The following is a 17,795-nucleotide window of genomic DNA, read 5'->3' on the forward strand; positions in this document are numbered from 1 at the left end:
GTGAGCATGGGCTGCCACCACATGCTGCCTCAATGCCTGACAAGGCTGCCGGTGCGCACACCTGATGCCCATGGATATCTGAGCCATGCCCCAAAGCTTCTCCACCGCTGCTTCTTCGTGAGCCCTTCCTGTGGGACTGGGGGCAGAGACGGGAGCCACCTGCCTGGCATTCTTTGGCCCTGGAAGTGTGTGCCCACTGGTCTGTCAGCCCTTCTTTATGGTCCGGAGGTAGGGCGGTCCTGTGGTGTAAAGGAGAGCACTCTGGACTCTGAATCCCAAGGACCTGAGTTCCAGCCTCAGTGGGACCGTCCCCTGGCAGTTCAATGCCTCCCTGCCATCCCATCCCGTCACGTCTCGGATGCTCAGCAGGGTCAGCCCCGGTTAGTACGGGGTGCTGTGACAGTCCCGAGGACTTCCCTGTCACTGTCCAAGCTCGCTCGGCCGTGGCAGATGGACCTCAGGACTTAAACGGTGGGGTCAGTTCTACACACGCTGTGCCTCACCTAAAAAATCCACTGCCCAGGCTGGAAGGGCACACCCACGTGGGGAGAGCCCTGCCCAAATCTGTGTTTGCAGTCTGGCCATACAATGGTCCGGAGGTGAAGTTGGGACCCAGGCACTTGTTTCCTCTGATCACGAATGACTGTCCGCATTTTTGGAGTGAAGCCTCAAAGCAGCTGAGAGCAGCATGTGCCCTCAAGCCAAGCACTAAATACAGTTGTATCAATGGCAGTGCAGTGATGCCCTGCAGCCTGAGCTTACCCTCCTGCTTGAGAAACCAACCCCTACATCAGCCTGGCCCTGCGACTGGCTATCCTGATCTTCTCCTTCTTGCCCTCCTCCCTCCTCTGCCAAGGCACAGGCCAGCAGGACAACCAGATCTCCCCCATGGAGCATCCTGAAGTTGTCTTTCACTGCCACCAGACTTCCCAGGCAGTCCCTGCTGGTCTCAGCCAGACGCAGATGTGATGGGTAGTAGATGCTTGTGGCTGGAGTGGCTGCATTGCAACCTCAATTGTTTGAGTCAGCCGAAGGTGTAATCCCTCTGGCTTGGCCTCAAGTGTGGCAGCTCCTCTGCACAGCTGTTTTGCACCATGAACACCCTGACATCTTGGCATTTTCATCAGGGCTTCCTGAGCCCCAAGTTGCACCACACTGGGCTGCCTTTCTCTCCAGCCTTCCCTCTGACCTCCTGCCTGTGAGCAGTGATTGCTGTGCTGCAGCCTGTGCACCACAGTTGGTAAGGGTGGCAAGGGACCCATGGCCACACACGAAACAAAATCAGGGCCTTGGTGAATGGATGATGAATGGAGGCAGGATGGGAGCAAGGAGGGAAAGTTGCTCTGAGGAGTGCCTGACCTTCCTGGGGCTTATGTGAAGGATGTATGTAGTGTTTGCAGTGCTCCCTGGGGAATGCAGGCAGCCATGGCTGGCCATGGGGACTTCAGTAGGCAGAGTTTCCCATGGGTACACTTTATCAGTACTCATATTTGTAGGGTTTCTTTGTAAAAGGCTCTGCTGTGCAGCCATCAAACACCTCTCCCTTCATGCAGCGGAGCGGCTTCCCTTACCAACAATGGCTATGCACCATTTTCAGTTCTCTGCTGTTCATACCCTGGACACTGATCTGTAATACCCAGCAAACAATAGTGTCCATCAGCCACCCCTGTAGGCAGCTGCCACTTGGCCAGGGGAGGGAAGGCTGTGACTGTCAGATCTGTCCCTTGTGTAAACCACTTCCAGGTCCAGAAATCTAGAGATCTAGTGGTGCATGCAGCTACAGCCAAAGGACCCTCCTCTGTCCCCTCCTTCACTTACCAAGCCCCAGAAAACAGCAGGTATTTGGAGCAGCTTCCTTTCACTTGAGCGTTACCTATTTTATTAGCGGTCTGAGAAAAGAGGGAGAATAGCTTGCAAATCACAGCATGTTAACTCTGTTAACAGCACTATCTGTTAAGTGTGTTTCAGAGTAAAAATGAGGCCCAGCCCAAACCTAAGTGCCTTCCCACAAAGCTGTGGAAACTGCTGTTGATTAACTTGTTTTGGGATTTGGAAGCTTTGGGAAGAGATACGCAGCTTTATTTCAGCGTTTCAAATGCCTCTGTCATCCCCCAAACTAAGGCCATCCTAATTGCTTTCTGAAGGTTTCTTTTATATTTCTAAAGTCTTCCTATTGACTTCACTGAAAGCCAGGTCAAATTCTGAACTTCTAAAGTTATCTCATCTGTACGTTATTTACAAGCAGAACATGATGCATCATATTGGGCCTGTCATAGAAAGTACAGATTAATATTCAGGTGCTGGATGAGTGTTTTCATTGGCAAGGCAATTTGGAGGGTTTTTGTAAGAAGTGGTTCCTAATCCTGCAGGAGTTGTAATGTTTCTTTTTTCATTAGAAAGATAATGTTGGTATCGAGTGCTGCTTCTCATATTTCCTACCACATCTATATATTCAGGGAACTAAATCCTAAGTGTTTTTGCTTCCAAATGATTCACTGTTCAAATAAATCACTGTTATGTTGCTCCATTTTTAACATCGGTGCTCTGAATTAACCTGGAGACATTGCAATGAGCCTTTAATCCCCTCTGCCTCAGCATAACACACATGATGGTCTCACTCTGATTCCCTGCATTTGGTTTGCCCCTCGCTGTGATGAAAACCAGGGATTTCTTCCATTTCTTGCTGTTTGCATTGCTAGGCACATGCCTACAAAAATATTTTCCACTTATTTTATTTTAAGGGTCTTGCTTTGGCATTTTTCAGTCACACCCTGGAGAGACACCTGAAAGGAAACAAAACAGTACCTGGATATTAGCATGTGCAGTGCTTCTAATTAAACCCTGCATAATGACAAAACCCCCTCCTGCCATTTGTTACGATTTTCCTCACAGCATTATGCATCCTCTTAATTAAGAGCAGAATCTAAGTAATACCTATTTTATTCCCTCTTGCTTCTAATTAGTCATCCATTGATCATTACCCATGCAACATTTGACAATTAACAGAGCCTTCAGTCTCTGCAGGACTGGGATGTGCAGTCCTTCAGAAATGACACGTCTAGAATAAAGTGAGGGGAGCTGTATTGCAAGTAATGGGGCAGAAGGTGGGGGAAGGGGAGGAGAAGGCCACCCAAGTGGAACAAAAGATGTGTAACATATGCAAATGTTCAGTATGCGGTATGTGTTTTATACACTGGATGTATATGAAGTCATATACAAAGCTCAGCCGGCGGCCGCCCTGCTTTTGGAAGCCATGAGAATTTGAGGGAACACTTGAGCTCTCATATGATCAAATGTACCTAGTCCTCTGCCTTTAAGATACAAAGCTATTCCTGTTCCCCATGTTGTTCTTTGCCTCCGCTTTTCTTAGGAGAGCAGAAGTTAGCATCTGCTTCTTCTCCATTGTCATTGGGACTGTGGGCTGTACCAACGCAGCCCCTGCCAAGTCATTCCAAGAGCCAGCAGCAGCTACATGCAGTTGTGTCTGAGCCAGGAGAATGGCAGCTCCAGGTGTCAGGAAGCTGCAGACTCCTTTGGCATTGCCACTCTCTCCTGGAAGCCTGACCCAGGAGCAGGGATAGCCCTGGCTCTGCGTGGTGCCAGGAGGCACATGCTGGGACCACCGTAGCCCTTTCCCAACATTAGGGGCCCTTTATGTATGAGTAGCACCTTCTGTCTTGGGAAATCCGGCAGCCTAGTGGGACTGGGAGGCAGCCCAAAACCTGAGCTGCAGCAGCGAATAAAGCACAGGGGATTCCAGGGCTTATGGACAAGCCTCTGGCATGAGGCTGAACCTCAGCAGTCAGAAAGCATCCCGGCATCCTTTTTTCTTTTTCTTTTTTCCCCAAATTAAAATCCATCTGTTACAGGGCTCAGGAATTTTCTGTGAAGTTCTGACAATAAGTAGCTGAGCAAACTTCACAAGGCTCTGGGTGCAAGGGCTCAGCAACAAACGCTGATGCACAAAAATCCAAACCAGAGCCCTTGGCAAGCTCTAGCCTGGCTGTAGAGGAAGGAGGATAATCTCATTTCTTTTCTCTTTGCCCTTTTAGCTATTCACAGAGCTTAATGCTGAGTTATTCCCAACAATGAGCCAAACAATCAAACTTCCATCTGGCCTGGTCATGCAGATGCAACACTTGCCCTCCAGTCACAGGCCACACCAGTCCTGTGATTTTTTTTTCCTCATCTTGAACATACACTCTTTACCCCTACCCTGTAACAGAGAAGATACCTACATTTGGTAACAGAAAATACAGTTCATGCTTCTCAGCCTGCTCTAATCTCATCACCCAAATCCCTGGGCACAGGGAAGCACAGGCACTGTGAGCACAGCTGGTGCTGCAACCTTTGGCTCGCTCTCTCCATGACACGATGCAGTGCCTACCAGCTAATGACCTGTTTTTCCTGGGAGGGCAGTTCTTTCAGCCCTCCTGCATACTCACACCACAGCTATGCCCTTGGGAGAAATGTTTTCTCTCCCTGACTTTGAAATCAGCTGCAGGTTGCTTTTTGCAGTAGCCAGAGACACAGAGAATCACTGGGATGTGGCAGCAGCACTTGCTGCTACCACCTCTCTCCTGGCCTGGAAATAGGGATTGTAACTGATCATGTAGTGGGAACCATCAGGAAAAAAAAGAGGAGAAATAATTTTAAAAAGCTGTTCTGTTAACATCATTCTGTCCTCTAACCTACTTATGTCCTGGTCTTATATTTTTATTAAGCATTCAGCTGTAGGGGAGGAATGCAAGGGTTGATGTTTGTGTATTGTTTTTGTGTGAGAATTTCCTTTTGAGATGTAGATAAATGTACACACACACGTAAAAATGCTGTGTTGTTAAAAGTCAACAGAAAGTATCTCATAGACTTAAGTGAAGCCAGCATTTCCCCTCTAACATTCAAAATTATCCTCATCAATCTGAGTTTAGTTGTCAGAAGTTCTCTTGAGAAATTTAGAAGCACTGAGAGTGAGACAGTAGCACCCTACTCCACTGGCAATCCTGGCAAGGGTCCTCTTTTTTCCTTTTCTGCTGAAAGGACACAGATTCTGGATTGGTGTGCGCAGGAAAATCTGAAACTAAAGTGCCCTCTTCTTCAGTTAAGATGGCAGGGAATGGGAATGCTGCTTCAGTTAACAGGAGTCCCCTCAGTGATAAAATACCCCTGTATATGAGTCACAGGAAATTGTAATCACTGTTTTCCAAGACTGCAGAACACAATGAGATTTCTGAGCTACAAACAGAGTTCAATTATTCTTGAAAGACAGACAGACCCTCAAACTGACAAGACTGGAGAAAATAAATATCCTTTTGTCTGCACTGCTGGTGGTAATTTCCCATTAGACAGGAAAAGACTTCTTTGATGAATGAATATTGTCTACACTTTAGAAGAGGAGCTACTGTATATCTCCTAATAGCTCTTGCATGCTTGGGCTCAGCCTCATGCGAGGCCCTTAAACCCCCTGGGTACAATATGGATGCATTCATTAGAGTACTGCATTTTTATTGCAGAGCTTGAGAAGAGGATGGTGCATATTAAAACAAATCTGAGCAACTTTCCACTCACCTTGAAGTTATGTGGCAAGGTCAAGTACATTTAGCAATCTGCCTTCTTGGTCTGCAGGTAGTCCTTTCCAGTCTAGAGGCTTCAGGAGAAACACACTGGAGACAGATTTTCAAGTTGTGATTAGTCTTGTAATTTTAGGAGTTAATCACTTTTTGTTTTGTATTTATTTTGTTTTTCTACAGTGATAATTAAATCAAAAGCAGAGTGTCACATAGAACGAAGTTGAGCACTGTTTACATAAGCCAAAGAATATTGTGTTAGTGCCTTTGACAAACTTTGGTCTTTTTCAAAGACCACCAAGTCTCACATAATTTCCTTCCCACATATATATAATAATTTTACTAACCATCCCTTTAGCAGCAGTGCCCCATGTTTGCCTGTAATTTTTCCTGGGAATGGTGTTGAATTAAACTTGGCCTACAGGTGTCTGTGTCACCCCATGGAGTCCTTGCCGCTGCTGGTAGGTCTTCTGGAAAGCCTCTTCTGGAACTTTGCCACTGCACTGTGGATTGGCTGAAAGTCAGGTGAGCTGATGGAGGGAGCATTTGGCCAATAGTTTTTATCTGGATGGAGTTTATTTTGCCTTACATTAAAAAAAATATTGGAGGGAACAGGAGATTCTTAATCTCATAAACTCAACTGTTACAGTCACCACACAGCTATTTGTGGTGCATACACAGTTCTTAAGAAAATGCTTTTATTAATTTATAGCAAAAATGCTAACAACTTTGTTTAAATTTTTTGCTAATGTTTTTATTTGAGAGATTAAAAAACCCAAACAACAAAACTCCCAGCATTAAGAAAAAGAAGCAGAAGAGCTATTGATGAGAAATGGTCTAGATTTGCCACTCAACAATGGCACCAGTCTGCACACAAGCCAGCTGCAGGCAGAGATCCGGCTGAGACCAACATGGTACTCATAGACCGAATGCAATACAAGGAACAGCAAACCCAAAGAATCAGAAATAAAGGCCATAAAACCCCAACAACGCCCCATCTGAGTCTTACTTCCAATGAGAAACATAGGCAAACTAATGTTTTAGGCCCATCCTGCATTACAGATGGAAACTGCACTCTGATTTGTGGCCCAGCAAAGGCTGCTAAGGAACTTGGCAGAATGGCCATGCTTTGCCACTGAGCACTGGGATGAGTAGGTGACATTTTGGCTTCACAGCCAGCTGAGTTACTATGGAGTCCTCAGTTCCGTGGAGGATGTTTTAAGGCAGGGGGGTAGCTGTGGGGAAAAAAAAAGAGGACCACGACTTGCTTTGTAAGTACTATGAGGAAGCTAAAAGTCCAACAAGAATCATGGCCTCTTCAGTACTCCGCAGCTACAGGTACAGCAACATTGAATATATCATGTACATAACATTACTTATAGACTCTACATGTAAAACGTTAACCAATTTATCATGGAAATCTGGTAACAAGCAACATTGCCATATAAATTCACACTTTGAGAAAGACTAAGTGTGGAAGCCTCCTTTGCAAGAGGATTTTCAGTCAAAGTTTTGTATAGAAAATATTAAAACAATGATGACAATTTGTTCTCTGAATGTGAATTCATTATTGGGTTAGTTTTTACTAACAGAGAAAGGTTGTCTTTAGAAAATGTGTGAATCTTCAGAATATGAATTCACAATCTAAGTATTAAATAATTAAAAAACAAAGTTTCAACTGTCAGGAAGTCTTACTTGGCCACAATCTTTTAAAGCAATAACAGCAATACAAGGCATAGAAAATATTTTCCTGCAACACTTGTAAATGTAAAAGTATTCATGTTAAATGCAACAGAACTAATAAGGAACAAACTTTTTGTAAAACAGAGAAATGAGAGACTAGCTATGCATTCAGCCATCTTCCTTACAGTTGAATTCCAGCTGTTTACAAACATATTGACTTAGTAATTTGGAAAATTATGTCCCATAGGTAACTGGTCTGCACACTCCTATGAAATATGATGCTTCAAATGGAATGACACCCCTTCTTGAGAAGTTTTTAAACTCATCTCCACCATTATCTCCACAGTTTAAACAAAAAAACAACTATCCAAATGTAAAATGCTCTTTTTTAATTACTAAATTAAGAAAGTTAAACAGTTTTAAAATGTAAACTTGCAAATAAACCATAACAAAATGTAATTAAGACTTTAAAATTTGCAACTCAGTATTAAAAACTCAATAGAAATAGAAAGGAATTTTTTTTTTGTTTTTTGGTTAAACGTAAGTATTTCAAGGCTGGTACAGACAACTGAAAAGGTAATACTTTGTTCTGTGCATCCCCCATGAAATGTAAAGAAGTGCATAGTAATTCCACTGGAGAACTTGCAGACACAGAGAAAGTAATTTCATTAGCAGTACAGGACATTTAACACACTTATTTTACAATGGAAAAATGTTACACATAAAACAGAAAAAATCCTAGTTGCATGACCAACAGTTTAGCAGGGGGACATGGCTAAAATGCTATGATTTTAGGACCATCTGAATGCGGTTACACTGCTTAATAAATCTTTCTGAAACATTTCAGTATACATGTTTTGATACAAGAAGTCCTTGCAGTTTCAATTTTCCAGTTCAAACGGTGATGGTGTAGTTTTCTTGCTTTAAATATGTTCGTTTTAATTTCAAGAACAAATCATCACACACTTGTCAAACATTGGAAACATTACTGTAAATACAGCACATGATTCCTGAAAGAGCAAAGTTACAACCATCTACAGGTACATAATCATAAACAAAAAGTGCAATCCAATTTAAAAAATCATGCTTGGCAAAAGCCAAAAATTAGATCACTGGCTTTCAGAATCCCACCAGTGTTTTCATGTCTGCAGTAAAATTATCGCTTTCTGAGTACTGCTGTAGCAGGAGTCATTCAATTCCAAATGAGTTTCCTCTGCAATAGCACCCATATACTGTATGTACAGGTATGTATATATATTATATATATTTTATATATAAAAAAGCAAAAAAACCAAACACCTGTCCTGATTTTTTTATTTGTTAAAACATGAAAAAAAATGTTTTAGACAAAGAGGCCACTTCTGGAAAATAATACTTTTAGTTGAATCAGGAGAAGACTAGTTAAAATCACATAGGTTTTGCGTTTTAAAAAAAGGAAAGCACTAGGATCAGTTATTGGCACTGAGTTACTATTTACAATGAACAGAGGTTTTGCAGTTTACATAACATCAATACAATGCAGTTTTGGAGTCTTTGATTAAGAAAAAACAAGTGTTTTTCTCCTTTTCATCCAGGACATTCAGATTATTAGGACAAGTGGTCATAGGCAAGGGCTGTGGAAGTTCTCAGCTTCAGTCCCTCCTGTGCACTGAGGTGCTGGAAGATGCTGCACTCTGGAGAAGCTGATCACAGAGTTGGAAGGTGAGGGGCAGGTGGGACAGGGCTGAGAAAACAACTGGTAATTCATGACAGTGTCTGAAAACCAGGCATTTACAGGTTGTCACCAGGCTGGTACTGGGGTTCTGTTGCAGTGAAGTAGTCTTCAAGAAAACCCTGTAAATATTCAAAAGTTGGACGCTCCTCTGGGTCTTTTTTCCAGCAGTGAATCATAAGCTCGTGCAAGGAAATGGGACAGTCCTGAGGACATGGCATCCGATAACCTCGTTCTACTTGCTCCAAGACTTCACGGTTATTCATGCCTGTAAAGGCCATACAAATTCACGGTTAAGTTACAGGAAAATGAACCCAAATATAATTATATCTACAATACACGTGGTTTTCTCAATCATGCTAATTTCTTTTGCTTAAGACAAATGAAACAAAACCACCCTGATGTCCTGTTTCAGGTTTTCATCTACTGCAAGTTAACCTGGATTATTTCCTTTCTCAGTAGAGGGTTTTAGGATCCAGGGATGAGCAAAAGCTGCTCCCACGGTTTGCCTCTTGGCTTACTCACAAAGGGCGGGATTTGGTGATTTTCCTATCCAACAGCAGTAGCCATGAAATGCATGTAAAGTGCTTAAGGAAAATAAATGCATTGCAACAAATAGAAAACTCAAAATTGTACAGATTAAGAGGAATTTTTGAAATCCTCACAATTGAGTGTGGGGCTTTCTGGAAGCATTCTGTAAGGTCATGCTGCAGGGACTTCCAGAGAAACTCTGCTGCTTTGGGCTGCTGGGGTTGTCCAGCAGCACTGCCCTCTGTGTCAGTTCAGAAGCTGCTGATCTGCAGTCCCTCCGTGTGAGCTGGTTACTGTTGTTTCTATCATATTCCACTGTTCCGTCCAACCAAGAACAGAACAAAGTTGTTCAGAAGACAAGTCAAATACCAAGCATAACAGCTCCACTGCAGAACCATAGCTCTCTCAAAAAAAAAGGTAAAAAGCTGTGTTACTGTCACAGTATCATAGAAACATTTAGGTTGGAAAAGACCCTAAAGATCACTGAGTGCACCTGTCAGCCTAACACTGTCAAGTCCACCACTAAACCACATAAGCACCACATCCACAGTCTTTTAAATACCTCCAGGGATAGTGACTCCCCTTGCCTGTCTACAAGAGGTAGGCCAGGCCCTTCGCTACCTTGTCTTTTCTATGCAACCCCTTCAACCTGATTACTCTGCTGAGGTGCTTTTCACCAAACATTAATTGCATCAGTTAAAGTCAACTTCAGCTTTAGTTACATATTTTTTTCAGTAATTCCTTTGGCTTTTTAACAGTACCAAATGTAAGACTGGCACTGCAGGCATGCAGAGGTATTTCAGAGAAAGCATGCATGCTGACTGCAAGCTTTGTGGCTTGGCAGTTGGCAAGCCCTGCCCAGTCCTCTGCTGCAAAATATCTGTAGGCTTCACTCCCCTGATTAAGCGTGTCTTGCCAGGCAGCTCTGCTGGAGAACCAACAGGGATGCTTAAGTTTCTTCATGACCAAACCTAGAAACCAGCACCTCGATGTTGCATTTTCTGTTAGCTTAGGCTCTCCCTGGCTTCCATGACACCACCCTTCCCTGTGAATCCTTCACTTTCTTCTTTCAGGTTGTACTCTTGAAGAATTTGCTTGTCCCTCCTTCAGGACCCAGGAGATTCTCTTTTTATTTTTGGCAAACTTATTTGTTAGGAATAATTCAACCACCTTCTTCAATATAGATTTATTTGTCTACTCTACTCTTAGGCTAGTGGGAATGTCTGGTTTTGGCTGGGATAGAGTTAATTTTCTTCCTAGTAGCTGGTACTGTGTTGTGTTTTGTATATAGTATGAGAATAATGTTGATAACACACAGATGTTTTAGTTGTTGATAAGTAGTGTTTATCCTAAGTCAATGACTTTTCAGTTTTTCCTGCTCTGCCAGTGAGGAGGTGCACAAGAAGCTCAGAGAAACTGTATTGTGCATCACTTGTTTCCCTTGGCTTTTATGCCTCTCTTTTTAATTTTCATTAAAATTATTAATATATTTTACTTTATTTCAATTATTAACTGTTTTAATCTAAACCTCTTGGATGAATATCAGCAGAAGGGTATTACCCTGTCAAGACAGAGGAAAAGGTTTTTTATTTTTTTTCAAACACTCCTCCCCATCCCATTTTGGTGGGGGCAGGGGGAGCGACTGAGCATCTGCATGGCACTTAAATTGCCAGCTGGGGTTAAACCATGACAGGGAGTAATATCCTTACACTACATAGCATTTAGGCTGGTAACTTGGCTTTATCCTTGGATTTGCTCTTTACTGTGTCCTTATATTCTGGCTGTGTTTAATTACTAAAGATGCTTTGAAAGAAACATCTACAAAACACAGCCTTTCCTGACCATGCACATCTAGATTTTCATTTCATGTTAGGATTACAAAACATCTTTTCCTCTTATCTTGTCAGGGTAATTTCCTCCTGCTGATATCCATTTGCAGTGTCTCTGCAAGGATCATATTCATAGAATCATAGAATCAATTGGGTTGGAAAAGACCTCCAAGATCATCGAGTCCAACCCTTGGTCCAACTCAAGTCCATTTACTAGATCATGGCACTCAGCGCCATTCCTAGCCTGTTACTGTAACCATCACTGGTATGATCCTCCCACCTACTCCTTGTATTTATATTTAGGCTTTTAGTTGTCCATGTCCTGATTGCAGCACAGTTGTGGTTGGCTTACTGCAGCACCTTCCATTTTCAAATATCAGGATTACTTGGTTTAGTTTCATATCTGGGTTTAACTGTGAGGGAAAGGAAAGGAGAAAGGAAAAGAAGGGCACTGATGTGCTGTTTCTTATGCTGCCTGTTGCACATGGAGGAACCTTCCCAGAAAATTGTCTCATTCTCCTACAGACTTCTCCTTGATGTTCCCTTCAGCAGTGATAATTGCAAAAAGAAAGGTTAGATTACTGATTTACAGTATTTCCTAACCTGCAGACCAACACTTCAGCACTGGTTTCTTGTGTTTCATTTATCAGCTGCATTCACCTACTGTATTTTTGGTGTTAGAAGTTTATAAGTAGGAGCAAACATTTTGATTAGAACTTCAAAATTATGAAAACAGGGTAATAAAGGTTGTCTGCAGACATAATTTTCTGCATGGAGTTAAGGTTCTCCTGTATTATTGATTCCAAACTGATGTTGTTACCTCATGGAGACTCACAACAAACCAGAAAATCTTGCCATGCACTGAGCAAATGTTTGGGTGTTTCTCACTATCCAACAAGAGAGATTTTACTTTTTCATTAAATTACAAGACAACCCTAGTGGTCTGTTAGTCATTGCCAACCCAAGGCAGAATCAACCCAAACCTTCTGGCCTTGCTAGCTTCAAGACACTGCAAGAAAAAACATGGGCATTTTGTTCACATTGTATTCTAGGTATTAGTTTTATAAATTTGTGTTTTGAACAAAAATCGGCACCCTTTTTTCAAATCCTTGTCTTTGAATCAGCTGAATTACCTCATATTTTGGGGTAAGAACTTCTGCTGTGCTTTGCTTCCCTTACATACTAAAGGCTATGAAAATAACTTGCTAGTAACTCACCTATTGTCTATACCTAAACCACTAATAAACTGCATTCTTTGTTTTTATTTTGGCAGTACACCTTTAAGTACAGCATGGATGGAAGCAACAGCAGCAGAAAAGCTTATTCCCAACTCATTTGTCATTCTAAGATATCAAATGTTTGGTATTTTATCCAGTGCTTTACTCAGTGCTGCAAAGCACACTCTGAAACCTGATAACGAACTGCCTGCTGGAAGAAAAACCCTGAGGAGACAGAGGGGGAGGAAAAACGTAAACAGCTCTTCACTTCACTTTGTTTAACAAAAAGATAGAAAAAAGAACATGAAAGAGACATTGCTGTCTAAAATCATAGTCCTTTTTTTTTTCTTTTTTTGTCCCTGGAAAGTGAGTCAAACCAGGTTTTCTCATCATGGTTTAATCCAGGAAAATGCCCTTCTTTTCCTTTCTCTTTTCCCCTCCCTCACAATAAAACCCAGATATGAAACTAAACCAAGTAATTCTCATGTTTCTCACGGGAATTCATATATCCAGCAAGGGCTGAAGCACCTAGGAAAATTCTATTGCTTTTGACATGTGCTGCTAATTTAAAAAAGGAGTTTCAAAGACCTTTTTTTCCTAAATCAATTGGATTATTAGTCAGACATAAAAATGGCTGTGCTTCTGGTATACATTTTACTTCTTAAAAGGCCTAATGATGTTTACAAACCTATTCTATAGACTCACTTATCTTATCCTTCAAGTTTTAGTGTTTCTTTTTTGATAGCAGGAGCCTGTCATATCTGCACTTCTAACACCACAGAGAGAATATCTGAGCAGTCTGTACAACTCCTCTCTCCTAATGAATACCCAAGAGTTTCAACTCTTAGTAAATAATAAATGACATTCTGCTTGCAGTATGCTTCTAGACTCCTAAAAGTTTATCCTAAAATCCCTAAATCTGTGGAATAAAATACTCAGCAATATTCTTCTGTTAACTACAGCTGTTTCACCTGAGTTGGGGCAACCCCTGGTATCAATAAAGGCTGGGGGATGAATAGACTGAGCAGCCCTGCAGACTCGGGGGTGATGGTGGATGAGAGGCCGAACATGAGCTGGCTATGGGCACTTGCAGCCCAGAAAGCCAATTGTATCCTGGGCTGCATCAAAAGCAGTGTGGCCAGCAGGTAGAGGGAGGGGATTCTGCCCCTCTGCTTTGGTGAGACCCCACCTGGAGTACTGCATCCAGCTTTAGGGTCCTCAGCAGTGGAAGGAATGACATCAACCTGCTGAAAGAAGGCAAGAGAACGTCCACAAAGATGGTTAGAGGGGTGGAGCACCTCTCCTGTGAGAAACGGCTGAGAAAATCAGAACTGTTGAGCCTGGAGAAGAGAAGGCTCTTGGGAAATCTTATGGTGACTTTTCAGTGCTTGAAGGGGGCCTAAAAGAATGATGGGGACTAAATTTTTAGCAGGCTTTTTGTGATAGGACAAGGGGTAATGGTTTTAAATTGGAGTCTATTTAGATTAAATAAAAAAAAAGTTTTTTACAATGAAGGTGATGAAACACTGGAGCAAGTTGCATGGAGAGGTGAGGGATGCCCCATCACTGTGAACATTCAAGTTCAGGTTGGATGGGGCTCTGAATAACCTGATCTACTTGAAGATGTTCCTGCTTATTGCAGGTTGATTGGACTAGTTAACTTCTGAAAGGTCCCTTCCAACCCAAACTATTCTATGATTCTACAATTCTACGAAAAATCAATTTGTGCTCATGATGTTTCTAGAATTACAATTTGGACGAAGAAGAAAAGATACCATTTCTAAATGATGACCTTCCCATTAGCCTTTTAGTTCTCTGAGAACACGAAAAATCAAATAACCTCCAACCATCCAGCTTTATTAGTGAAACCGTCAATAATCTTAGGATGCCACAGGATATGGCCACTTTAATGCAGAATACAATAAAAATCTACTGCCTGTATAGACTGGGGACAGAAACTCAATACTGCTTGGCTTTTCATAGAAAAGTTGTAGTAACTTTAAGTTACAGTGGCTTTAAGAGTTACTTTAAGAGTTACTGTGACATGAAAGAAGATGTGAAGTTTCCATTTGTGGCTAAAGAAAACACTGGAAAGTGCTTTGAAGTGCTCTGAGCAGCTTGATTAGATGGAGCGCAGCAGACGTGCAAATAGCACAGATCTGGGCAATTCCAGAAGACAGGAAACATTAGCGTAACTAGGCAGAGTCCCCACATACAAAAGCTAATGAGCTATATAGATTACTTGAGGCCATGTGAAGTCCAGTGAGGAGAGTCATGGTTTTAAACCACTTTATTCTTACATGCTTCTGCTAGGCTGAGAATGATGCCCCTTCCAGACCTGCTGCATGCTTCCATACCAATGGTCAAACTAATACAGTGCACTGATGGGAACAAGAAAGCTGCTCTTAAGGGAACACAATGTTTGAAGCATAATGCTGTTCTTACTGAGTACAATGCAAACCCTGCTATTTCTGTGGAAAAGTAGTAACAAGTTTTAAAAATCTGCAAGTCGTGCCACTTTATTTAGAAATTAAAGCCTGAAACCCCCCCACATTTCCCCATCCTCAATGCACCCACAAAGCTAGACTGTTAATATCTGTTCTTTTGTTTTGGTTTTGTTTTTTAAAGTAAGTTATTATTTGCTTGGTGTAATAGATGCTACAGCATTTGTGAGTGAAGCTTTCCTGCTTACAAAGAAACCCACCTGAGCTTATCTATGCTGTGTGCTGAATACATATCTTTCTCAACTCCTCATCTACTACCCATGATGATGCTACACACTGATACATACTTGGCTTATTGATATATACTTGGCCGCAGGCTTGGGCACTATGTGCTCTCTGGCACTTGTGGCCCAGCTTCCCCCAGAGATGAGGATGCTGAGCACAGCTCCCCAGAGACTTCAGGGCTGCTTGGAGCCCAGGCTCAAAGACATGCTTGGCCAGAGGCAGCAATGTGGAAGCATCATCGTGGCTTGTCACAATAGATGTAAAATGTAAATGCTCTTGATGTGACAAGTGTGGCAGAAAGCAGAAGGGGCAAGTTCAGAGGTGCTTGTTCAGAGGGGCTGAGATTTTTGGCTATCCAAAAGGTAGCACGTTAAAAACCCACAATTCTCTGATTGCTAGAGAAATGCAGCCTTCTACTCTTAAACTCCATTAAAAAAACCCTAACTAAAATCCAAAGGGCATCTGTCAAAGGGGAAATAAACACTGAAAATGGTTGACTAAGCAGACTACTTTTCAAACTTGGCTCCTCCTCTGCCCATATCTATTTTTTATTTCCCCAATGTAATAATGGAAATAGAACCTCAATGCAGAGAAAGACTGTGAAAGTTGCTTATTTCAATTTGCTGCCTTGTGAAAAGAATAGGAAAGCATAAAGAAAAAGTACATAAATTAGTTATCATAACAGTGTATTATGACCATTGACAGTAAAACAGGCTTTGTTGAAATATGAACAGGAGGACAACACCTGTCAAAATGTTGGTCTTGCTTGTGGGAACCAAAGGGTCTGGGGCAAGGCTTGATTATGAACTCTAGCCTTATCTTCATCTCTGCCAGGAAAATCTTGACTGCTCCTATGTCTCAGCACTGCTTCAGCCTCTCTTCCAAAATGGGGCATCAGGACAGGAACTGCTTGAAATGTGGCAGACAAAGCATGCCAAGTTCTGTCCCACCCATTCTGTTCCCCTCCTATAAACTGCCTGCTTTCTCCTTTTGTCCTCCTCATTGTGCTTCTCCCTCCTTCTACACAAGTTTAAAACAATGCCTGGTTCCAGGCATTGGAAGGCATGAGGTACAGTGTCCTGCGGGCACGGGTACCACCCCAGGACTAGGGTGTGTGCTGTAAATGACCTCTCCAGGCACTAAGAGCTCATCAAGCAAGAGAGCAACCCTTTGTCTGAGGACCTCTCTCAGCTACCCCCAGCCTGCTACAAGTCATAAGCAGGAACATCAGGACAACATGCCCACATCTGTTTCAGCAACTGAGGATTACAGCAAAGTGACAGTTCCATGACCCTCTTTGTTTCAAGGCTGATGCTTTTCAGAGCTTGTAAATCCACACGCCTTGGGTGCCAAAGTGGCTGGCAGTGCCAACAGACTGCATTCTGTCACCTATATGTTGTCTACTAGGTTGAAGATGCCTGAGTCTTGCCTCTCAGAGTGATTGCAATCCCATCTTTTCCTCCTTGTGCAAGCCATGCCACGTTGGCAGGAAAAGCCCTGTGGGTGGATCTGAACCCTACTGCCTGCCTCAGACAGTGACATGTATTCATGAAACTTTGTTCTTCCATGAGGTCCTTCCTCTTCCCAGCATGAAGCAGAGGATAGATGGTCCTTTCTATGTCAGGGGAAAAGAGTCTTTTCTAGGGAGGCCTTTGTCACCTTGTGAAGTTTGTGCCCTCTTTGCAGGCCATGTGCAAAGACAGATCCTTCTGGGAAGGCTCCAGTTCCTCTCCACTGTTGCGTCAGCGTATAAAAGCTTTCCCAGTTAGGGTTTGGGGAATGAGACTGGACTGGAATCTGTAAAGACTTTGGAAATTCAAAAGTAAAATAGAGGGTGTCCTCAGGTAAAACTGACAAAGGAGAGTGATGGTGGCCGTGGGAATGGTTAAGGCCTCCTGGATGAGCAATGTGGGAGCCCTGGTGAGGAGGAATGGCCCTGGCATAGAGCATGGGCAGTGTGTAACCAAGGCAGTACAGGACCATTCAGGAAATTGCTGACTTTATGATACGTAACACACAAAGAATTGCTTCCAGCTACTTCATGTATCCCTGGTGCAGGTGGAGGAGAGTGAGCCAGAAGGACTTTTGGTGTGTGAGGGCATTATGTAGTGAGGGATGAAGGGGGAGGATGGTGCTGAAAGAGGCGAGACACTGTTGGTTGTCTTTGATGTGCTCAAACTGCCACGTAATAAAACTGTCCAGAATTTTCAGACACAGCCCATGCCTGAGATTACTGTCATGGCTCCCACAAGAATTTATATATTGCAAGCACTTAAATGCAGATCCAGCGGACTTTTTTCCTTTGGGGAGGGAAAGGAACATTTGTGAAGTGCAGACATCCTCTGCAGCCATGGCCCACACTGTGTTCAGTTACAAACTTGTGAGTAAACACGTGGCTTAGATTGTCATTTTTACATGGAATGGTATTTTCCCTGTGTGTATGGGTATGTCTGTCTGTGCTCATGCACATGATAAGTCACTAAGTGTCTTTGCCCCACAAATATGGAGCTCGGGAAAAAAAAATCTCCTTA

The 17,795-nt window shown here is 42.7% G+C and overlaps 1 protein-coding gene across 5 annotated transcripts in view; it reads right to left on the reverse strand.

Annotated features, from left to right (window-relative positions):
* Nucleotides 1-7,621: 7,621 nt before the first annotated feature.
* Nucleotides 7,622-17,795, reverse strand: part of FYN (FYN proto-oncogene, Src family tyrosine kinase) — a 146,310-nt gene continuing 136,136 nt past the window's right edge. For all 5 annotated transcript variants that reach the window (XM_071548930.1, XM_071548929.1, XM_071548928.1 and 2 more), the window contains one exon: nt 7,622-9,226. In XM_071548930.1, coding sequence (XP_071405031.1) covers nt 9,018-9,226 — 209 coding nt within the window. In that variant the 3' untranslated portion in view covers nt 7,622-9,017. The remainder of the gene's footprint in view (nt 9,227-17,795) is intronic.

Source organism: Pithys albifrons, chromosome 2 (genome assembly GCF_047495875.1).
Source record: "Pithys albifrons albifrons isolate INPA30051 chromosome 2, PitAlb_v1, whole genome shotgun sequence".
NCBI lineage: Eukaryota > Metazoa > Chordata > Aves > Passeriformes > Thamnophilidae > Pithys > Pithys albifrons.